This window comes from Panthera uncia, unplaced genomic scaffold, assembly GCF_023721935.1.
Source record: "Panthera uncia isolate 11264 unplaced genomic scaffold, Puncia_PCG_1.0 HiC_scaffold_1637, whole genome shotgun sequence".
Lineage (NCBI taxonomy): Eukaryota > Metazoa > Chordata > Mammalia > Carnivora > Felidae > Panthera > Panthera uncia.
In genome coordinates this window covers 4,266-23,194 of record NW_026058291.1, presented here as the reverse complement: position 1 = coordinate 23,194, position 18,929 = coordinate 4,266, and the positions used below count along the sequence as shown (strand labels likewise).

Sequence of the window (18,929 nt, the reverse complement as noted above, 5' to 3'; positions counted from 1 at the left end):
CAAAAAGTTTATGTTCTTTCTTATAATGTCTTATCCCCACTCAGTTGATGATGAGAAGAGCAGAGTTGTACAGCATCCCCAACAGATAGCCTTCCGGGGGAGCCTCGGTGGCTCAGTAGGTTAGGTGTCTGTCTTCAGCTCAGGTCATGATCTCACAGTTCGGTTCGTGGGTTCAAGCCTTGCGTTGGGCTCTGTGTTGACGGCTTGGAACCTGGAGCCTGCTTTGGATTCTGAGTCTTTCTTTCTGTGCACCCCCCCTCCCCCCGCCTCAAAAATAAATTTAAAAAGGTTAAATTTTTTAAAAATAATAATAATAATTTAAAAAAAAAAAGCCTCTCAGCAGTCATTCTGGGAGAGAGGGATTGTATCACATTAGTGCTTATGAACATGAGTGCCTGTGATCTAATTAATGTTGATGGTGGCATTTGCCCAAGCCAACACTTACCTTAGAGTCCCCAAGGATATGACCAGAGGTTAAAGCAGTAGAGTATTTTTTCACTTGTGCAGTGGTTTCTGATACACTGCTTCTAAATCTGATTTTCTGCCCCACTTTTAAAATGGGGAGGAGAGCAACGTTGCTGGCAGCCTCAGTCAGGGTCTGCCAGCTCCCAGACAGTCATTATTTCCTCCAACTGGACGTACTGCTAATTCAAGGGAAGACTTCAGGAGGGTAACTAAGAGAAATATTCTGATTAAATCAGATGTATTTGATAAAGTTTGGGAAGAGGGGAAGTGATATTAAAAAAAAAAATTATCTGTGGGGCGCCTGGGTGGCTCAGTCGGTTAAGCGTCCGACTTCAGCTCAGGTCACGATCTCGCGGTCCGTGAGTTTGAGCCCCGCGTCGGGCTCTGGGCTGGTGGCTCACAGCCTGGAGCCTGCTTCCAATTCTGTGTCTCCCTCTCTCTCTGACCCTCCCCCGTTCATGCTCTGTCTCTTTCTGTCTCAAAAATAAATAAACGTTAAAAAAAAAATTCTCTGAGAATGTTATGGAGAATTACTGAGGATTGAAGAAATCTAGTCATTGTATCAGCAAATGTGTACCAATACTATAAACTTGGCAATTTTCATATAAATTGGAGTAATATGTCTGTGAATGTAAAATTATTTGGAGACCTGTAGGTGAGGAATTTACACCATAAATATAGTAAATATATTTTGACAGTGTACCTCATTATTCCATCAGCTCAGTTACACCACATGCTAAATCATATCCCTGAGGAAATATACAAATTACTTTCCCCTCAACTCACTATGCTCCATTCACATTTTTTGTTGGTTCCTCATACCTGCCAGTCTGTTTTGTCTTTGTGCTTTCTGTCCAAGCTATCTGAAATGTTTTCATCATGCCAGCTCCTCTCTTCTGTCTGTTTAAATGACACATCCTCCATCGCTTTCCCTTATCACCCAATTTAATATAGGCTGCCTGTTAATTTCCCTCCTAGAGTCTTGATTATTTCCTGCATAACACTTACACTAATCTGTAGTTATTTTGTTTGTTCACTGACTTATGTGCTCCTCCTTATGAGCATGAAACTTCATAAACATTCATAAACATGAATTTTTAAAATACTGTTCTTTTAGATAACGTTTGGTTTTGTGCTAATAAGAAGTTTTCAGTCTGTCAGTAAGAAGTGATGTTTAAATTTCATTTCCCTAAATACTGAAATGAAATTGACCAGCACTAGTCATCCTCTCTGTTCTTTTTTGCCCTATAAATAGTTGGAGGTAATATGGGAAAATGTTGGCAGCAAGTATGCCTTTGTAGTGCATTTGCTTTTTCAAGTTTTGCTTAGTGTACCTTAAATGCTACCGATTCTTAGAGATGTTTTGACCTGACACAGTTGAGCATAGAAATAAAAACCTAGGTATAATTTTTTTTTCTGGAAAATTCTTTTAGCCTGATCATTTAAAAAGTTGATACCAAAGGTCTAAAAATAAAGTTATTTTTTTCTGTCAAAAGAATTCCTACTTACACCAGTTATTAAGAAGAGTACACTATTGGGGCGCCTGGGTGGCTCAGTCAGTTAATCAAGTGTCCGACTTCGGCTTAGGTCATGATTTTGTGATTCGTGAGTTTGAGCCCCGTGTGGGACTCTGTGATGACAGTTCAGAGTCTGGAGCCTGCTTCAGATTCTGTTTCCCTCTCTCTCTGCCCCTCCCCCACTCACACTCTGTCTATGTTTCTCAAAAATAAATAAACATAAAAAAAGAAAAAGAAAAGTACCCTGTTAAAATTTCCAAAACACATTGGTTTTGTAAACTATTTTTTTGGAATTTCATTGCTTTTATTCCTAAAATTCAGTTTTGGTTTAGGAATCATAAGTCCTGGTTATTGTTAACAGAATGTCAGGAAATGGAAGTTTGTTGCAAAAACAAGTTTGGCCAGTGCTTGTGAGACTTCCAAGGTTTTGAAAATCAAAGAAAGTGTAATCACTGAAAAATTTTACCCTTATTTTAAGGTAATTGTTTTAAAATTATTTGAGGTCTTAGGACTTAATTTTGAAAATGCTTTGATATAAACTTGTGTTATTTATTTATTTATTTATTTATTTATTTATTTTTGAGTTCTGTTTTGATTCTAAACCAGTAAAATTTATATCTGTCAGACTTAAATATTTGGATGTAAATCAGAATTTTATCCCAATTTTCTCTAGGGTTTCATCAGAATGTTTAGCGTGGGATACTTGATCCAGTGCTGCCTCCGAATTCCCTCTGCATTTCGGCATCTGTTTACACAGCCATCCCGGCTATTTTCTCTCTTCTACAATAAAGAAAACTTCCAGCTCGGAGCTTTTCTGGGCTCTTTTGTTAGTATATACAAGGTAAGGCTTTCAGCAGAGGAGAGAAAAATGGGAAATAAATAACATGGCTATTATTAGAATGAGATACGGCCTTAACCCATCTATCATTTTTTAATGCTTCTTTCTGTTGTATTCATAAATGTTTTAATGTCTCCAAGTATATATGCAATATATATTGGGAATTGAGGTTGGAAAAATTTCTTTTAAAATGTTATTTAATATGCTTCAAAGTGTAGATATATTTGCATTTATATATAATATGAAAGATTTTCAAAGACTTACTTTTTTTTCAGTAATGTAGATACTGAAAAATTTTAACTGTTATATTTCTAACATCAAAAATTATATTAATATATCTGGTCTCTTTGTTTTTCTTGATCATACTTACTGCCTGGTTATTAATTTAAACTTATTTCAGACCCTTCTAGCTGATATCAACACTTGATAGAGCCAGTAAAGATTTTCTGTTGTGACTTATGTAAGAAATGACTTGTTATCCCTCTTTGATCTACTCACTATTCCTGCTACACTCTCTCAAATAACCATTGTTAACATTCTTCCACCGTTTCTGCATGTTCCTATAAACATACCAGCACATGTATAAGCACACACCTAAACACATATGTAAGGATCATCCATGACATAGTACTCTGAAATTTTAAGTAATGGCCTTTTGTTTAATGGGGATCACTCATATATAAGTCATACTACTGACATTTTATTAAACATCTAAAATTTAGACTATAAACCTAAACGTAGTTTCCAAATGGTAAAATATGTTAACTAAGGTTGACTATATGCAAACACACACACATTGTTTTTAAAGTGAAAAAAAAAAATAATAGTGCAGGGAAACTTGAATTCTGGAGTCATTTTGGGTAAGATGGTTATGTATCATTTTATGTAAAAGTTTATTTATATAAGGTACATATAGGGAAAGTATTTTTAAATGGAAAGGAGAACAGGAGTAACAAATGATAAGCTATAGTTAATTACTTGTTATGAAATATTACTAATATTGAAAATATTTTCAATAGTTTTGATTAGGAAACATTACTGTCTTTGAATATACAAGAGTTAAATAGGACAGAATATTTGTAACTTTATATGTTCATATTCTTTTTCATTTCTTATGTCATAGTGTTTATGTTTATTCTTAACATAAACCCTAAGTGTCACATGTGGATTGTCTCCCAACATTTTTATCCCAAATTGGTTATTCTCCACCATCCAGCATATCTCAGAGCATGTTTCATTTGTTTGCTTTAATTTCTGTTACTATTTTATTTGCCCAGGTAATACAAACTAATGGTATTAAACTATAGAAAAATACAACCGGGTCAGAAAATCCCTTATAAAAAAAAAAAATGGTACAGTGTGTTCCAAAGCCATATGGGATTTAAAATAAAATTGCCAATGCCATTAGCGTCTTTATAAGGATGTAATTGGGAGAAGGGCGGAGCAACAATTCATATTTCTTCAGTGTCTTCTCAGGGAATGGACTCTTTTTTCATTTTGTAATGTTCTTCTTTATTTCTGGTAATATTCCTTGCTCTGAAGTCTACAACGTATGATATTAATATGGCTATTCCAGTTTTCCTTTGATTATATTTGATAGTACATTGTTTCTGTCCTTTTACTTTAGTCTTAACTGTGTCTTCAGTTTAAAGGTTGATTCTTTTAGATGACATGTAGTTGGTTCTTCCTTTTTTATCCAATTTGATAATCTCTATTAATTGGTATGTTTAAGCTATTTACATTTAATGTACTTTTTGATAATGGTATAGTTTAAATCTACCTCTTGCTAATTGTTTTGTATTTTTTCCATTGTTTTTTTCCTTTTTATTCCTCCTGGATTTTTTAAAAAAATTTATGTATTTAGTTTTTTTTTTGTTTTGTTTTTTGTATTTTTGTATTCTGTCTTCACTCTTGGCTTACTATTTATACCTCTTTTTTAACTTAGTGACTGCCTTAACATTTATAATAAGCATTTTAAATTCATCAGTTATTGTTTTCAAATATTATGCCACTTCATGTATAGTGTATGACTCTTAGAATATTATACCTCAAATTCCTCCTTCTCATCCTTTGTGGTATACATTTATCTTTTCATGTGTTATAAACCCCATGATCTATTGTTACCATTTTTGTTTTAGACCAGGAGTCGGAAAACGTTTTCTGTAATTGGCTAGATGATAACTGTTTCAAGCTTTGTGGCTGATATGGTTGGTCTCTGTCATAACTACTCTACTCTGCTGTTGTAGTGTGAAAGCAACCATAGACAATATATAAATAAAGGAGCATAGTTATGTTCTTTTTTTTTAAAGTTTATTTATTTTTCAAAGAGAGAGAGAGCACAAGTGAGACAAGGGCAGAGAGAGGGAAGAGAAAGAGAATCCTAAGCAGGCTCTGCACTGTCAGCCCAAAGCCCAACATGGGGCTCGAACTCATGAGCTGTGAGCTCATGACCTGACCCAAAATCAAAAGTTGGACGTTTAACCGACTGAGCCACCCATAGCTATGTTCTAATAAAACTTTGTCACACTTCAATTAGAATTTCATTTGATTTTTACATGTCTCAAAATATTACAATTTTATTTTATCCATTGAGAAGTGTAAAAACATTCTTAGCTCATGAACCACATACAAACAGTTGGCAAGCCAGATTTGGCTAGTGGGCCATATTTTATGACCACTGCTTTAGATAGTTATTTTATTATTATTATTATTATTAATTTTTGATAGAGAGACAGAGACAGAGCGCTAGCAGGAGAGGGGAAGAGAGAGATGAAGACACAGAATCTGAAGCAGGTTCCAGGCTCTGAACTGTCAGCACAGAGCCCGATGCAGGGCTCAAACTCATGAACCATGAAGTCATGACCTGAGCTGAAGTTGGATGCTTAAATGACTAAGCCACCCAAGCACCCCTTCTTTGATAGTTCTTTTAATAGTTCTTCTTTTGATAGTTTATTTGTATAGAAAGAAATGATACTTAAAAAAATGTCTTCTAAGTTTATCTTCATTTTGCCATCTTCAGAGCTCCTCATTTCTTTTTTCAGATCTAAATGATACTATATTCCTTCTGCCTGCAAAATTACCTTTTACCATTTATGAAAATTCATCACTTACAAAGCTACTATGTGGGTCTCAGTATTTATCTACTGGAAAAAGTCTTTATTTCACCATTATATTGAAAAATACTTTATCTGAGTTTGGAATTCTGGCTTAGAGTTATAGTGTATTTGATTTTTCTTCTTGTTACAGTGGGAGTGATTCTACATCTAGGCAAAGGAAAATTTATGCCTTCATTTTGGAAAATAATTACAATAAAAATATTATGTATATTTTTTTTTAAAGTTTGTTAAATTTATTTTGATACAGAGAGAGTACACAAGCAGGGTAGGGACAGAGACAGAGGAGAGAGACAGAGAGAGAATACCAAGCAGGCTTTGCACTGTCAGCACAGAACCCTGTGTGGGTCGTGATCTCACGAACCGTGAGATCATGAACTGAGCCAAAATCAAGAGTCAGATGCTTAACTGACTGAACCACCCAGGTGCCCTGACAATAAAAATATTATGTATAATTTCTTAATAGAGTCTATCCAGAACAATAACTTTATAACAGGTTATTGTTGATAGTTTTCCAACTCATATATTTAAAATAGTTTGATTTAGATCACCAATTTGCCATCAAGGTCTGCTAGTGACTCACTCATTATAGATGTTACATGCATGTTTTCTAGAAATGAAACAACTGAAGTCACTGCATTTTCTTCTTGATGTAGGGTACTAGTTGCTTCCTGCGCTGGGTCAGAAACCTGGATGATGAATTGCATGCTATTATAGCTGGTAAGGCAATGATAACACAAGAGTTACTGCTGTTGCATCAATCCGTGGTAGAAATGACTCAGAAATAGTTTCCAAATTCATCTGATTTCTGTATAACTCTTTTTCTCCATAATAGAATCCCTACTGAGGAACCAGTCCACACATTTTGTATTCGCCAAGTTTAACATACCCAGGCATTCTTGCCATCTGATGTTTTGAAATGGCAATATAATGACTTGGGTATCTGGCCTGCTACAGGCCTGGGATCCTAGGGAATGTGTTATAAAAGAACATAAAACTCAAAAAATTTGGTGACTAATGGAAGCACAGTTATATTGCTTGAAGCATTCTGGTTTTGCCACTGGCAAGTGACATATATTTTAATCATATATATTTTTATTTTTAAAGAACTTAATTAGTTTCATAAAAATAAGAACTCAAGATTAACATTTTCTGCAAGTACAGCATACATGCTACTTAAGTAAAATTGACAGTTTACAGATATTTATTAGTGATATTCCTGCTACCAGTATTCCGGGTCTCCCTCTGCCTTTGTTTCCCATTTAAGGAACAAAGGCAGTACTATGGAGAGAAGTTTGATGATATCACTAAAAGTAATTTGAGCTGTTAGAAGAATTGATTAATAAATATTTTCACTTAAAATGAGAAATGGTATCAATAGCCTTTAAAAATTATTTTTGAAAATCATTATATTTGTTAAGACTACTGTTTTTAAAGTTATATTTAGAATATAAAGTGTCTTTGTAATATATATGTCAAAACTGTGTGTTCCTAACTCTGAAAGTCAATTTCATAATTTAAAAATGTGTGATATCCACAAATTCACCTCATTTTAATGTCATCACATATATTACTGTCCTTATTTTTGTATAACAAAGGGCAGTGCTACAAATCGATTGTGTCTTACTTAAGTGAGTGAACATTTCTGAATGACTTAATAACAAAGAAATACTTTGAGATTTGATCAGTTTTGCTTTATTTGTTGTTTCAGGCTTTTTGGCAGGAGTATCAATGATGTTTTATAAAAGTACAACAATTTCCATGTATTTAGCTTCCAAGTTGGTAGAGGTAAGCAAACATCTTGATGCGTGCACAGCTCTAAAGGATGTAGAGCCTTCCATATCCCAGTTACAAGGGCTAGTCAATCCTATAAAAGTACTGACAAAGTCAGTTCTCCTGTTTCTTCTTCTTTCTTTATGTGTGTTATTTTCAAATATACACAAGTGTAGAAAGAATAAAGTAACTAACTCTTGTGTACCTATCATACAGTTTCAACAGTTAACATGTGACCAGTTTATTCCACCTGTACTGTCCCAACCCCACAAGTACTGAATTAATTTAAAGCAAATCCCAGACAACATATCACTTCTTCCATAAATAACTCAAGGTAAAGACTCCTTAAAGACTATGGCTAAAAGGATAAAGACTCCTTAAAAACAAATCAACACTACTACCAAAGTACAATCAAAATACTATTGTCACACATTTAAAAAACCTAGTATTTAATATTATCATATATCCAATTAGAGCTTATATTCTCATATCTCACAGATATCTTCTGCAATCTCTTTGTTTTAATTGGGATCCAAAGTCTCTTTTAGTTTTTAATAGCTGCCTCCTCCCCCTAACTCCCTTTCTTTTTTTCCTTGCCATTTATTTGTTGAAGATCTATGTTATTAGTTCTGGGAAATTTCCCACATTTTGGATTTTGCTAATTATATCCTTACTGGTGATACTAATATGTTTCTTTAACCCAAGTGTTTCCTATGAACTGTTTGTTAGATATAGAGGTTTAAGCAATTCAGTTTCAATTTTTAGGGGGTGGAGGGGACAGAAATACTTCACGTTTACTATGTGTATGAATTCCTATTGCATCACATTAGGAAGCACATTAGTTGTGTCTCTTTTTGTGATGCTAAGATTGATCAGTGGGCTCTATTAATACAACTAACATAAAGCTCCCCATTAGGCTTTCACTTAATTGTTGTAGCACCCATTATTAATCATTACCAGGGTTTATTATTTCATTGAGAGTTGCAAAATGATATTATAACATTATTGTTTCTTCTAATTATTTACTTGTGCAGATTTTTTAAAATCTTTTTTTAATGTTTATTTTTGAGAGAGAGAGAGAGTCAGAGCATGAGCAGGGGAGGGGCAGAGAGGGAGACACAGAATCTGAAGCAGGCTCCAGGCTCTGAGCTGTCAGCACAGAACCTGATGCAGGGCTCGAACTCACAAACCATGACATCATGACCTAAGCTGAAGTTGGATGCTTAACCAACTGAGCCATCCAGGTGCCCCATGAGTTCTTTTAAAAAAAACTTTTCCCTTTTCGACTGTTTGGTTACTCTGAAATAGTTTGATTTGTTCACAAAGTCATAATAAAATGCTTGACTACTTCCCTTTACTTACCAGTGTTCAGAAAGAATTGGCCTCTAGCATTCTGCAAAACTGACTTATTTATGAGTCTTTATTTTCAAATGTCATTATGAAGATGTAAATTTTAGAATATTTGGTCTTGTTTCAACCCAGGAATTACACTATCTTTGACCATGAGAGCCTCTTCAAGTTGACTTCTGTTTCTTTTTTATATAATGCCAATATCTCTGATAACTTTCTTGCTTTGTGATAAAATGAAATGGTCCAGGCTCATTTTGGACATTTCCTCCCCTAGAAACAGAATCAGTCTTTTCTCCAATGACCCCTATTCTTTTGGTGGGAAATGGTATTTAGAGACTTCAATTTGGGTACTTGGGTACTTCTTGCTTCTAGGGTAGTTATTATTTTTTGGCCTTCCCAGTAAAAAGAGCTAGAGAATACTTTTTTCCCCCTTTCTTTTTAGAGAAAGAGAAAATAATGAGCATATTGATATTTCCAATTCAAAGTTAAGATTATAGATTTATTTGACTTCATTTTAGAAAAAATTTATCTCTTGGCACGAAAACAGACACTTAGGTCAATGGAACAGAATAGAGAACCCAGAAATGGACCCACAAACGTATGGCCAACTAATCTTTGACAAAGCAGGAAAGAATATTCAATGGAATAAAGACAGTCTCTTCAGCAAGTGGTGCTGGGAAGACTGGACAGCAACATGCAGGGAAAACTGGACCACTTTCTTACACCATGCACAAAAATAAACTCAAAATGGATGAAAGACCTAAATGCAAGGCAGGAAGCGAAACCATCAAAATCCTCAAGGAGAAAGCAGGCAAAAACCTCTTTGATCTTAGCCGCAGCAACTTCTTACTCAACACATCTCTGGAGGCGAGGGAAACCAAAGCAAAAATGAACTATTGGGAACTCATCAAGATAAAAAGCTTCTGCACAGCAAAGGAAACAATCAGCAAAACTAAAAGCCAACTGATGGAATGGGAGAAGATATTTGCAAATGACATATCAGATAAAGGGTTAGTATCCAAAATCTATAAAGAACTTATCAGACTCAACACCCAAAAAATAAATAATCCAGTGAAGAAATGGGCACAAGACATGAATAGACACTTCTCCAAAGAAGACATCCAGATGGCCAGCCGACACATGAAAAAATGCTCAACATCACTCATCATTAGGGAAATACAAATCAAGACCACCATGAGATACCACCTCACACCTGTCAGAATGGCTAACATTAACAACTCAGGCAACAACAGATGTTGGCGAGGATGTGGAGAAAGTTGCATTGTTGGTGGGAATGCAAGCTGGTGCAGCCACTCTGGAAAACAGTATGGAGGTTCTTCAAAAAACTAAAAATAGAACTACCCTATGACCCAGCAGTTGCACTACTAGGTATTTATCCAAGGGTTACAGGTATGCTGTTTAGAAGGGACACATGCACCCCCATGTTTATAGCAGCACTATCAACAATAGCCAAAGTATGGAAAGAGCCCAAATGTCCATCAATGGATGAATGGATAAAGAAGGTGTGGCATATATATACAATGGAGTATTACTCGGCAATCAAAAAGAATGAAATCTTGCCATTTGCAACTGTGTGCATGGAACTAGGGGGTATTATGCTAAGTGGAATTAGAGAAAGACAAATATCGTATGACTTCACTCATATGAGGACTTTAAGATACAAAACAGATGAACATAAGGGAAGGGAAACAAAAAGAATATAAAAACAGGGAGGGAGATAAAACATAAGAGACTCTTAAATATGGAGAACAAACAGAGGGTTACTGGGGAGGTTGTGGGAGGGGGGATGGGCTAAATGGGTAAGGGGCATTAAGGAATCTACTCCTGAAATCATTGTTGCACTATATGCTAAATAATTTGGATGTAAATTAAAAAAATAAAACTAAAAAAATACAAATAAATAAAAATTTAAAAAAAGAAGAAAAATTTTATCTCACTGAAAATCTGTGGCCCTAATGATATTAAGAGGATTACATACTTGCTTTATTCAGGTGTGTCTGTGTCTATGTGTGTGTGTAGGGGAGAGAGAGAGAGAGAGAATATGTGAGTTTGATATTTTTCTCAGTGCAATTGGAAGTCATTGGAGAGTTTTAAGTGTGGAAGTAGCATGATTTAATTCACATTTTAAGGAGAAGAAAACATTCTGGCTATTATATAAAGAATGGAATAGAGGCAAGACTGGAAGCTGGGAGAACAGTTAGTCTCAGACAGATGATGGCTTGTGCCAGTATAGTAGCAGTAGGGATGGAGAGAAATACACAGACTTCGTATATGTTTAGGAGGTAAGGGTGACAAGATTTGCTAATGGAGAGGAAAAGGAGTGTCAGAAAAAGAAAATATCCCTTAGCTAGCAAAAATACATTCTTTGACACAGAGAGAATCCAATATTGAGATCTGGTTTGTAAAACCTGTATTTTATAGCTGCTTCCCTACATGGCTAGAGTTTTTTAAGCCAAGCAATGACATAGCTCTTTTTTAACTTATTTTTAAATTTTTAAAATTTTTATTTTATTTTATTTTTATTTTAGTTTTGTTTTTATTTTTGAGAGAGAGTGCACATGAACAAGGAAGGGGCAGAGGGAGCGGGAAAGAGAGAATCTTGAGCAGGCTCCATGATGGGCTTGATGTCAGGACTGTCAGATCATGCCCTAAGCCAATATCAAGAGTCAGGTGCTTAACCAACTGAGCCACATAGGCACCTTGGCATAGCTCTTTTCTTATATCAACAGACCATGTTTGATCTTGGCAGAAGAAACTAGATATAAAATGTACTGATAAGAATTTATTTTTAATTTAGGAAATTACAAATGTAAGCTTACTAATAGGTCCTTTGTGGAATTAATGACTGTGGTGTAATAGGCAGTCATTTTCCTATGATTGAAGTTAATTTTATATTAAAATTCTGCATTACTATATAATGAATATTAAATAAAAATCAGCTGACTAGATAACTTTTATCTTGGAAATAATTATTTCCAAGATGTATATATTGAATATCTATTATGTTCCCACTACTGTATGAAGTGCTGGTAAGCATATAGAACTATGGGATATGGTTCCCACCCTTCATTAACTTAGAATCTGGTTCAATAGATAAGGTTTATTATAAGAAATTAGGAACACAATTGTTACATATTTCAGGAGATACCTGTGTTATATAATATTTCTGTGATGCTATTCTACCACATCTGAATTTCATTTTTGTCAACATGAATACACTACAGTATACCTGTACCTTGTAATATACTGTATAGTATATTCAAAATAGTGGTGCATGTATATCTTCCTTCCTAAGTAGAGTGTAGCTTTTTGTACATATATATCTTCCAGATTGGGGAAAAATTATTTCATGTTCTTTAGTTCATGAACCACCCATGTCTTCTTGAACTTTTCTCCACCTGATTGTAACATCATTCTCTCTTGGTTCTTTCCTCTTTTCTTACTAGTTCTACTTGAGCTTTCCCATGTTTCAGAGAAACTATTGCCGTGAATAATTGCATCTTCTATCCATATAAATTAGCTGGGCCTTCCCCATATGTATTGTGTACTTTCACCCAGTTCATTACCCCTGCTTTTTCTGCTTTTTCTCTCTTATCTCATTGTTAATCCTAGGCCTCTTAGGAGGCAGCACTGTTGGAAGTGTGGTCAGTAGACTAGTGCCAGTCTATGACCTGTTTATTACTAGTTCATAGTAAGCATAGAAATAGAGAGTAAGCATTTGGAAACTTCTGTAGCAACTTGACAGAGTAATTTATTTTTTTAATACAAAAGTGAAATTTTGGTTCACTTTGTGTTTTTAAAATTTAGTTTTTAGTAATTTATTTTTATTGTATTATAAAAGTATCAAGCTATGGCAATTGGAAAAAAATTTTTTTGAAGTGTTGCTTCACTGCAGGTGGTTTGAGAAGCACTATTCAAATGTAGTCATTTCTGAAATTCTCCTTGTTCCTTTGTCCTAGGCAGAGCAGTTTGTTCCCTCCTTGGGGGGGTGGGGAGGGCAAAAATGCACACACACATACTAAACATATATATAGTTAAATATCTAAGTGCATTAGCTATTTCTCTTATGCACTAACTTAGATGTTATTGTATTCATTTTTAAATTTCTAGCTCCTAGCATAGTGTTAACAGCATTAGTTAACATCATTAAATGTTGAACCAATGAATGAATGAATGAATAAATGAGTGAATGACTAGATCTAGCAGGGAAGGGAGACCTGAGGATTATACAAAAAGCATTGAAGGGTGCCTGGGTGGCTCAGTCAGTGGGGCGTCCAACTCTTGATTTTGGCTCAGGTCCTGATCTCACAGTTTGTGAGATCGAGCCCCATGTTGGGCTCTGTGCTGACGGCACAGACCCTGCTTGGGATTATCTGTCTTTCCCCTCCCCTACTTGTGTGCACTCTATCTCAGAATAAGATAAACTTCTTAGAATAAGGTAAACTTCAAACAAACAAACAAACAAACATTGAGGTATAAATGATATAAAAGAAGTAGAAATACAATGTTACTCTATTTCACAGAAAAGCATTATTACTGGTATCTCGGTTTGGGGTGAGGGAATGAGGGAAGGAAAAGGCTGACACTTAACTAATGTCATGGAAGATGCAACCCGTAATTTGAGCTCAGAAAGGATTATTAGGTTTGGAAGGTAGACAAAATAGTTGTAGATAGCAAGTGAGTCTGTTGCTCCACTCTATTGTTAATGCTATTTAAAGTTGTGGGTTTTTTTCTAAATCTTACATTATGTTTGTTCTACAGACAATGTATTTCAAAGGCATTGAAGCAGGAAAGGTTCCCTATTTTCCCCATGCAGATACTATCATCTATTCCATCTCTACAGCAATTTGCTTCCAGGCAGTAAGTATAGCTTTTTGATATGAGAAATGAATTATTTCTTTACATTAAATCAATGGGGGGGGGGGGGGCAATAAAGACCTGGGAAAATTTCTATGGATTAGATTTTAGTTTTTATTTTTATTTTTTTACCAAGATGCTTGCAAGTTTCAAATCAGTAAACATGCTAACTTAATGGGCTAGATCATTTTTAAAATTTTCTGAACACAATAATTTTTAGGTTTAAATTGAGTGCAATTTATAGGCAAATTATTACACTAGTACCTTGGCTAGAATGCCTATTTTAGTTATACTTCTACTAGAAGACAGATACCATGAGCATAAATAAGAATAATTGCATTTCCCCCATATTACTCAGGCAGTGTGGGTAGAGGTAGGATCTAGTCTATTAGAAGCATTGTTCAATTTCTTTAAATTATGTAATCATCATTATTGATGCTAGTGGTTTTAGGACTGTTGCAAAATTCGGGGGCACCACTTTTATTTGCACTTTTTCAGAGTAATGCTGCCAAGTTTATACACTTATTATAACTAAGGAAATACCAGCTATCTAATGAATATTCAGTAAATGCTTTCCTGATAATAATGACTTAATTATTATTTCATAAGCAATATTCTTGATAGTTGTCAAGTTAAACATAAGTACATATTTTCGTTATTATCATCACTGTTGTTTTTAAAATACAGTGAGCAATAAAAATAAAAAAGTGCTCTGTTGCCTAATATGACTAATTATATTTGCTCTTTACTAAAGAAGTCTCAAATTGAATACTCTAATCTTAGGCTGTGATGGAAGTTCAGACTTTGCGACCATCTTACTGGAAGTTTCTTTTAAGACTCACCAAGGGCAAGTAAGTGACTGAGATGTTGTACCTGACCATAGAAAAAAAAGCATTTTCCCCCTAAAAAGGTTTTGAATCTTTTCATCTTTTTGAGGGAATATTCTTTCAGTGATAAAGTAAACAGCTACATATAAATCAAATATGTCCAACTTAATATGTATAACATGGGGTATTCTTTTGATAACATTATTTTGACTTTTCTTTTCCCTGTATTATTTTAGATATTTTAAATGTTGTGGGAAAATACTGTATTGATTTGAAAATTGCAAATTAGTTGCTACATAACACACTTAAGTCTCACTTTTATAATCTTTGATCTCTTCTTTTTGATTAGAAATACTCAGCAGATTCATTAGAAATCATTCCTAAATAATTGAATGATTTCCAATGGGGGAAAAATAATCATATTATTTTGCTTGATTCTGTAAGCATACTTTTCCTTTGCCTTTATTATCATGTTCTTTATTGTTTTAGTTAGCATTTTCTGATCTTCATCTAGTTCTTTGGGAGGCAGCTTGACCTACTAGAGAGACCATGGACTCTGTTGACTCTGGCTCTGATAACTTTAGCTGTGTTATTGGTGGAAAGTTTTTTTACCTCATGAGCCTCAGTTTCTCACTCTCTACTATGAAACAGTAATACATTCTTTGTATGGTTGTGTAATAGCACTTAATAAATTGTAGCTGTTATTATTATCATTCGTAGTTTTAATAGCCAGCAGTTGTATAGTATTGTACTGTGTCCCAGACATACACATACAACATGTGTACACATGCATGTGTTTAATCCTTAAAATAGCTCTAGGAGATGAGTACTATTAGTATCCTGGTTTTACATTTGAGTCAACTGAGGTGCACAGAGAGGTCAGCTAGCTCGCCAGAGTCACACAGCTAGCAAATAAAAGAGCTGTGGGCTGTGAGCCAGGCAGTCTGGCTTTAGCATTCTTCCTCTTAGCCATGAGACTGCATCCTTTATATTATTATTATTAATCATTTATTTCTTTGTCATTTAGATTTTTGCCCATTAAGGAGTTTAAGCAGTTGATTATTTTGGGAGGGAACTTAACTTTGGAAAGGCACCGAAAGTTACGTTTATCGTTCCTGGAATAGTGATGGTGGCCAGTGGCTCAGAATTAACCCTGTTGTCTTCTCCCCAGAAGAAATGCTTGGGATCGGGCATAGAGATATGGGTTCATCCTGCACATTATCTAAATATGTGTCCTTAAAAATTATTTTCACTTAGCATAATACCCTCCAGTTCCATTCATGTAGTTGCAAATGACAAGATTTTATTCTTTTTGAGTGGCTAGTAATACTCCATTGTGTGTGTGTGTGTGTGTGTGTGTGTGTGTGTGTGTGTGTGTGTGTATGACATCTTCTTTATCCATTCATCCATTGATGGACATTTGGGCTCTTTCCATACTTTGCCTATTGTTGATAGTGCTGCTATAAACATGGGGGTGCATGTGTCCCTTTGAAACAGCACACGTGTATCCCGTGGATAAATGCCTAGTAGTGCAATTACTGTGTCGTACGGTGGTTCTATTTTTAGTTTTTTGAGGAACCTCCATACTGTTTTCCAGAGTGGCTGCACCAGCTTGCATTCCCACCAACAATGCAAAAGAGATCCTCTTTCTCTGCATCTGCTTAAGAGACAAAACAGATGAACACAAGGGAAGGGAAGCAAAAAAGAATATAGAAACAGGGAGGGAGACAAAACAGAAGAGGCTCATAAATATGGAGAACAAACTGAGGGTTGCTGGAGGGGTTGTGGGAGGGGGGATGGGCTAAATGGGTAAGGGGCATTAAGGAATCTACTCCTGAAATCGTTTCACTATACGGTACCTAATTTGGATGTAAATTTTAAAAAATAAAAAATAAAAGTAAAAGTAAAAAAAATTATTTTTTACCTTTTAAATTAAGTGATGGATAAAATGAGGGTATGCTTTTACTTCATCATGTCTATTAGAAATTTAAAATCCTATATGCTGTTTTCCCTTTAATCGTTAAATACACATTCGGATGTATATTCTGTGGATTGTGAGACATCAAAATGTCAATTATGAAAGAAATTACATTCAGTACCTTTGCCTCATTGGCAAATATTAAGCTCTTTTATTGTTTATATCCTGTGATTTCATTCATCAGAAAAATTGTAATGTATCTGTTTTTCTGTTTGACACAATCTGGTGGAAAGAACTTGAGAGGGGTTTGAAATAACAATGGTGGTTTCTGGGGTTTCAGGTCTAGGGATTCTGATCTCTTTAAACAAAATATGAGACAGTGGATCTTGAGGTAGAGTACCAAAGTGACTCTGCCACTTTGAATCTGCCATTGAGTTCTTCATCACGTCAATCTTTTCTGTTTTCCCATTCCATGAAAGATAGGTCAAGTGAATCATCTTCTTTTATAAACTTCATTAAATACTTGCTCACTGTGTCCTCTGTTTTGCAGATTTGCTGTCATGAACCGAAAAGTCCTTGATGTTTTTGGTACTGGTGCGTCTAAACACTTTCAGGATTTTATCCCTAGGTTGGATCCAAGATATACAACTGTAACACCAGAGTTGCCCATCGAGTTTTCTTGAAGATGACTGTAATTTATTAATGTGACTTAATGTTTCATTATTTTATCCTGAAGAGTTAACTATGTTGAAACACAAAGAAGGAGTCTTGAGCTTGAACTTCAGTGTTATTTCAATGAGAGATACTCTTTTCTTGTTAGTTTTTCTTACCAGTCAGAAGTACAGAAGCTTTTTAGGAAGGTGTTGCTTAATAATTAAGCGCCCTCTGTAGCCAGAATCTGATTCTGGGTCACTTGTAGTGGTTGACATTATGATATATTATTGATTAAATTATGTCTACAAGCAATCTTAAATAATCTACATAGAAATGTAGTAACAAATAAGAGTATACTTAAAATTACCTTAAAATATGTTTTTAGTTCATTCCAGTATAATTCTTGGTTAAAACTAAGAATATTTCTATGTTTTAGGATACAGAGGATCACGGGTACATGGATTTGGTCTGTATTTTTTTTTAACTTTTGAATTGGTAACTATAGTAGTGAAATATTATGGAACTGAAGTAACTCTTCCCAGCCAATGCTGCTTTAGTGTGAAGAAATTTAATTGAAGAAAGTGGCCATTCTCACTTCAGGGATGCGAAGACGGGTCTTGTGCTGTTCGGATAAATGCCGTGGTATCCATGCTCCCCTTCCACTGATACCTTCATCTCTCTTCATGGTCAGTCGGGCTGTCTGGCAGCCCAGTGAGCCTATGTACTAATGGCAGGTTAGGAGCAAATGGAATTTGACATATCTGATAAAGCTGAAATGTATGTTTTAATCTTTTACAGAAGCATTACACTTGAATATTTAAAAGCAAATGAAGTTGCTTTTAAACCTCGTGAAGGTGTACGGTGTTTGTTTGCATTTATAAGGACTGAATTCTTCATAGCTCGGTTTGTCTGCCATCGCTGACTTAGAAGGGATCAAAAGTAGTTTGGGCAAATTTGTCAGTTTGTTCCCTCTCCACCATCCCACCTTTACAGTGGATATTTTACAGCTACAAACAATATAAAAATCCAGTAGTTGTTAAAAGTCCATTTCATCACTATGGGATTCAGGTTCTCTAGCCTCTTTTCAAAAACTTATTGTTTTTATTCCTGTTAGAACAAAGAAGTGACAAAATGTAGTGTTGATTATGAGTTAGTTCGGGACAGCTGTGATTGAAATATGATTACTCTTCAGAGTTTTTCAGGGAAAAGTCATACTTTTCTAACTTAATAAAAGGCTTAAGTGGTTATGATGTCTATAGTTAATGCAACATATAGGGATAATGGTATATTTTTTTAATATCATTTTGTTGCTGCAAAGTTTTGGGCCGTTGTAAATTAATTATGCAGTAGAACTTGTGTTGCAACAAGAATTATAACCCAGACTTTTAAAATGCTTAATCCGCCGTATTCAATTTCACCAAGCCCTGTATATTTCTGTTCACGTGTAATCCTGTCCTTAGTAGTTACGGCAAATTGAAACCCAACAAAAAGACAGACTCTGATACCGTGGTAACAGAGCCACTTTAATGAGGTCAAAATTTTGCATTGTGATTAATTTTTTAGAATTGACTTGTCTATTAGGCAATACTGTTAAGG

General features: G+C 34.9%; 1 protein-coding gene across 1 annotated transcript in view; it reads left to right on the top strand.

The window, feature by feature from the left end:
* LOC125917269 (transmembrane protein 135) overlaps positions 1–18,640 on the top strand; it is a gene marked incomplete at its 5' end in the record, with an annotated part of 33,678 nt that extends 15,038 nt beyond the window's left edge. Inside the window, 6 exons of the mRNA XM_049623522.1 lie at positions 2,656–2,823; positions 6,590–6,653; positions 7,645–7,721; positions 13,839–13,937; positions 14,718–14,785; positions 17,230–18,640. Coding sequence (XP_049479479.1) covers positions 2,656–2,823; positions 6,590–6,653; positions 7,645–7,721; positions 13,839–13,937; positions 14,718–14,785; positions 17,230–17,362 — 609 coding nt within the window. The remainder of the gene's footprint in view (positions 1–2,655; positions 2,824–6,589; positions 6,654–7,644; positions 7,722–13,838; positions 13,938–14,717; positions 14,786–17,229) is intronic.
* Between the last annotated feature and the right edge of the window lie 289 nt (positions 18,641–18,929).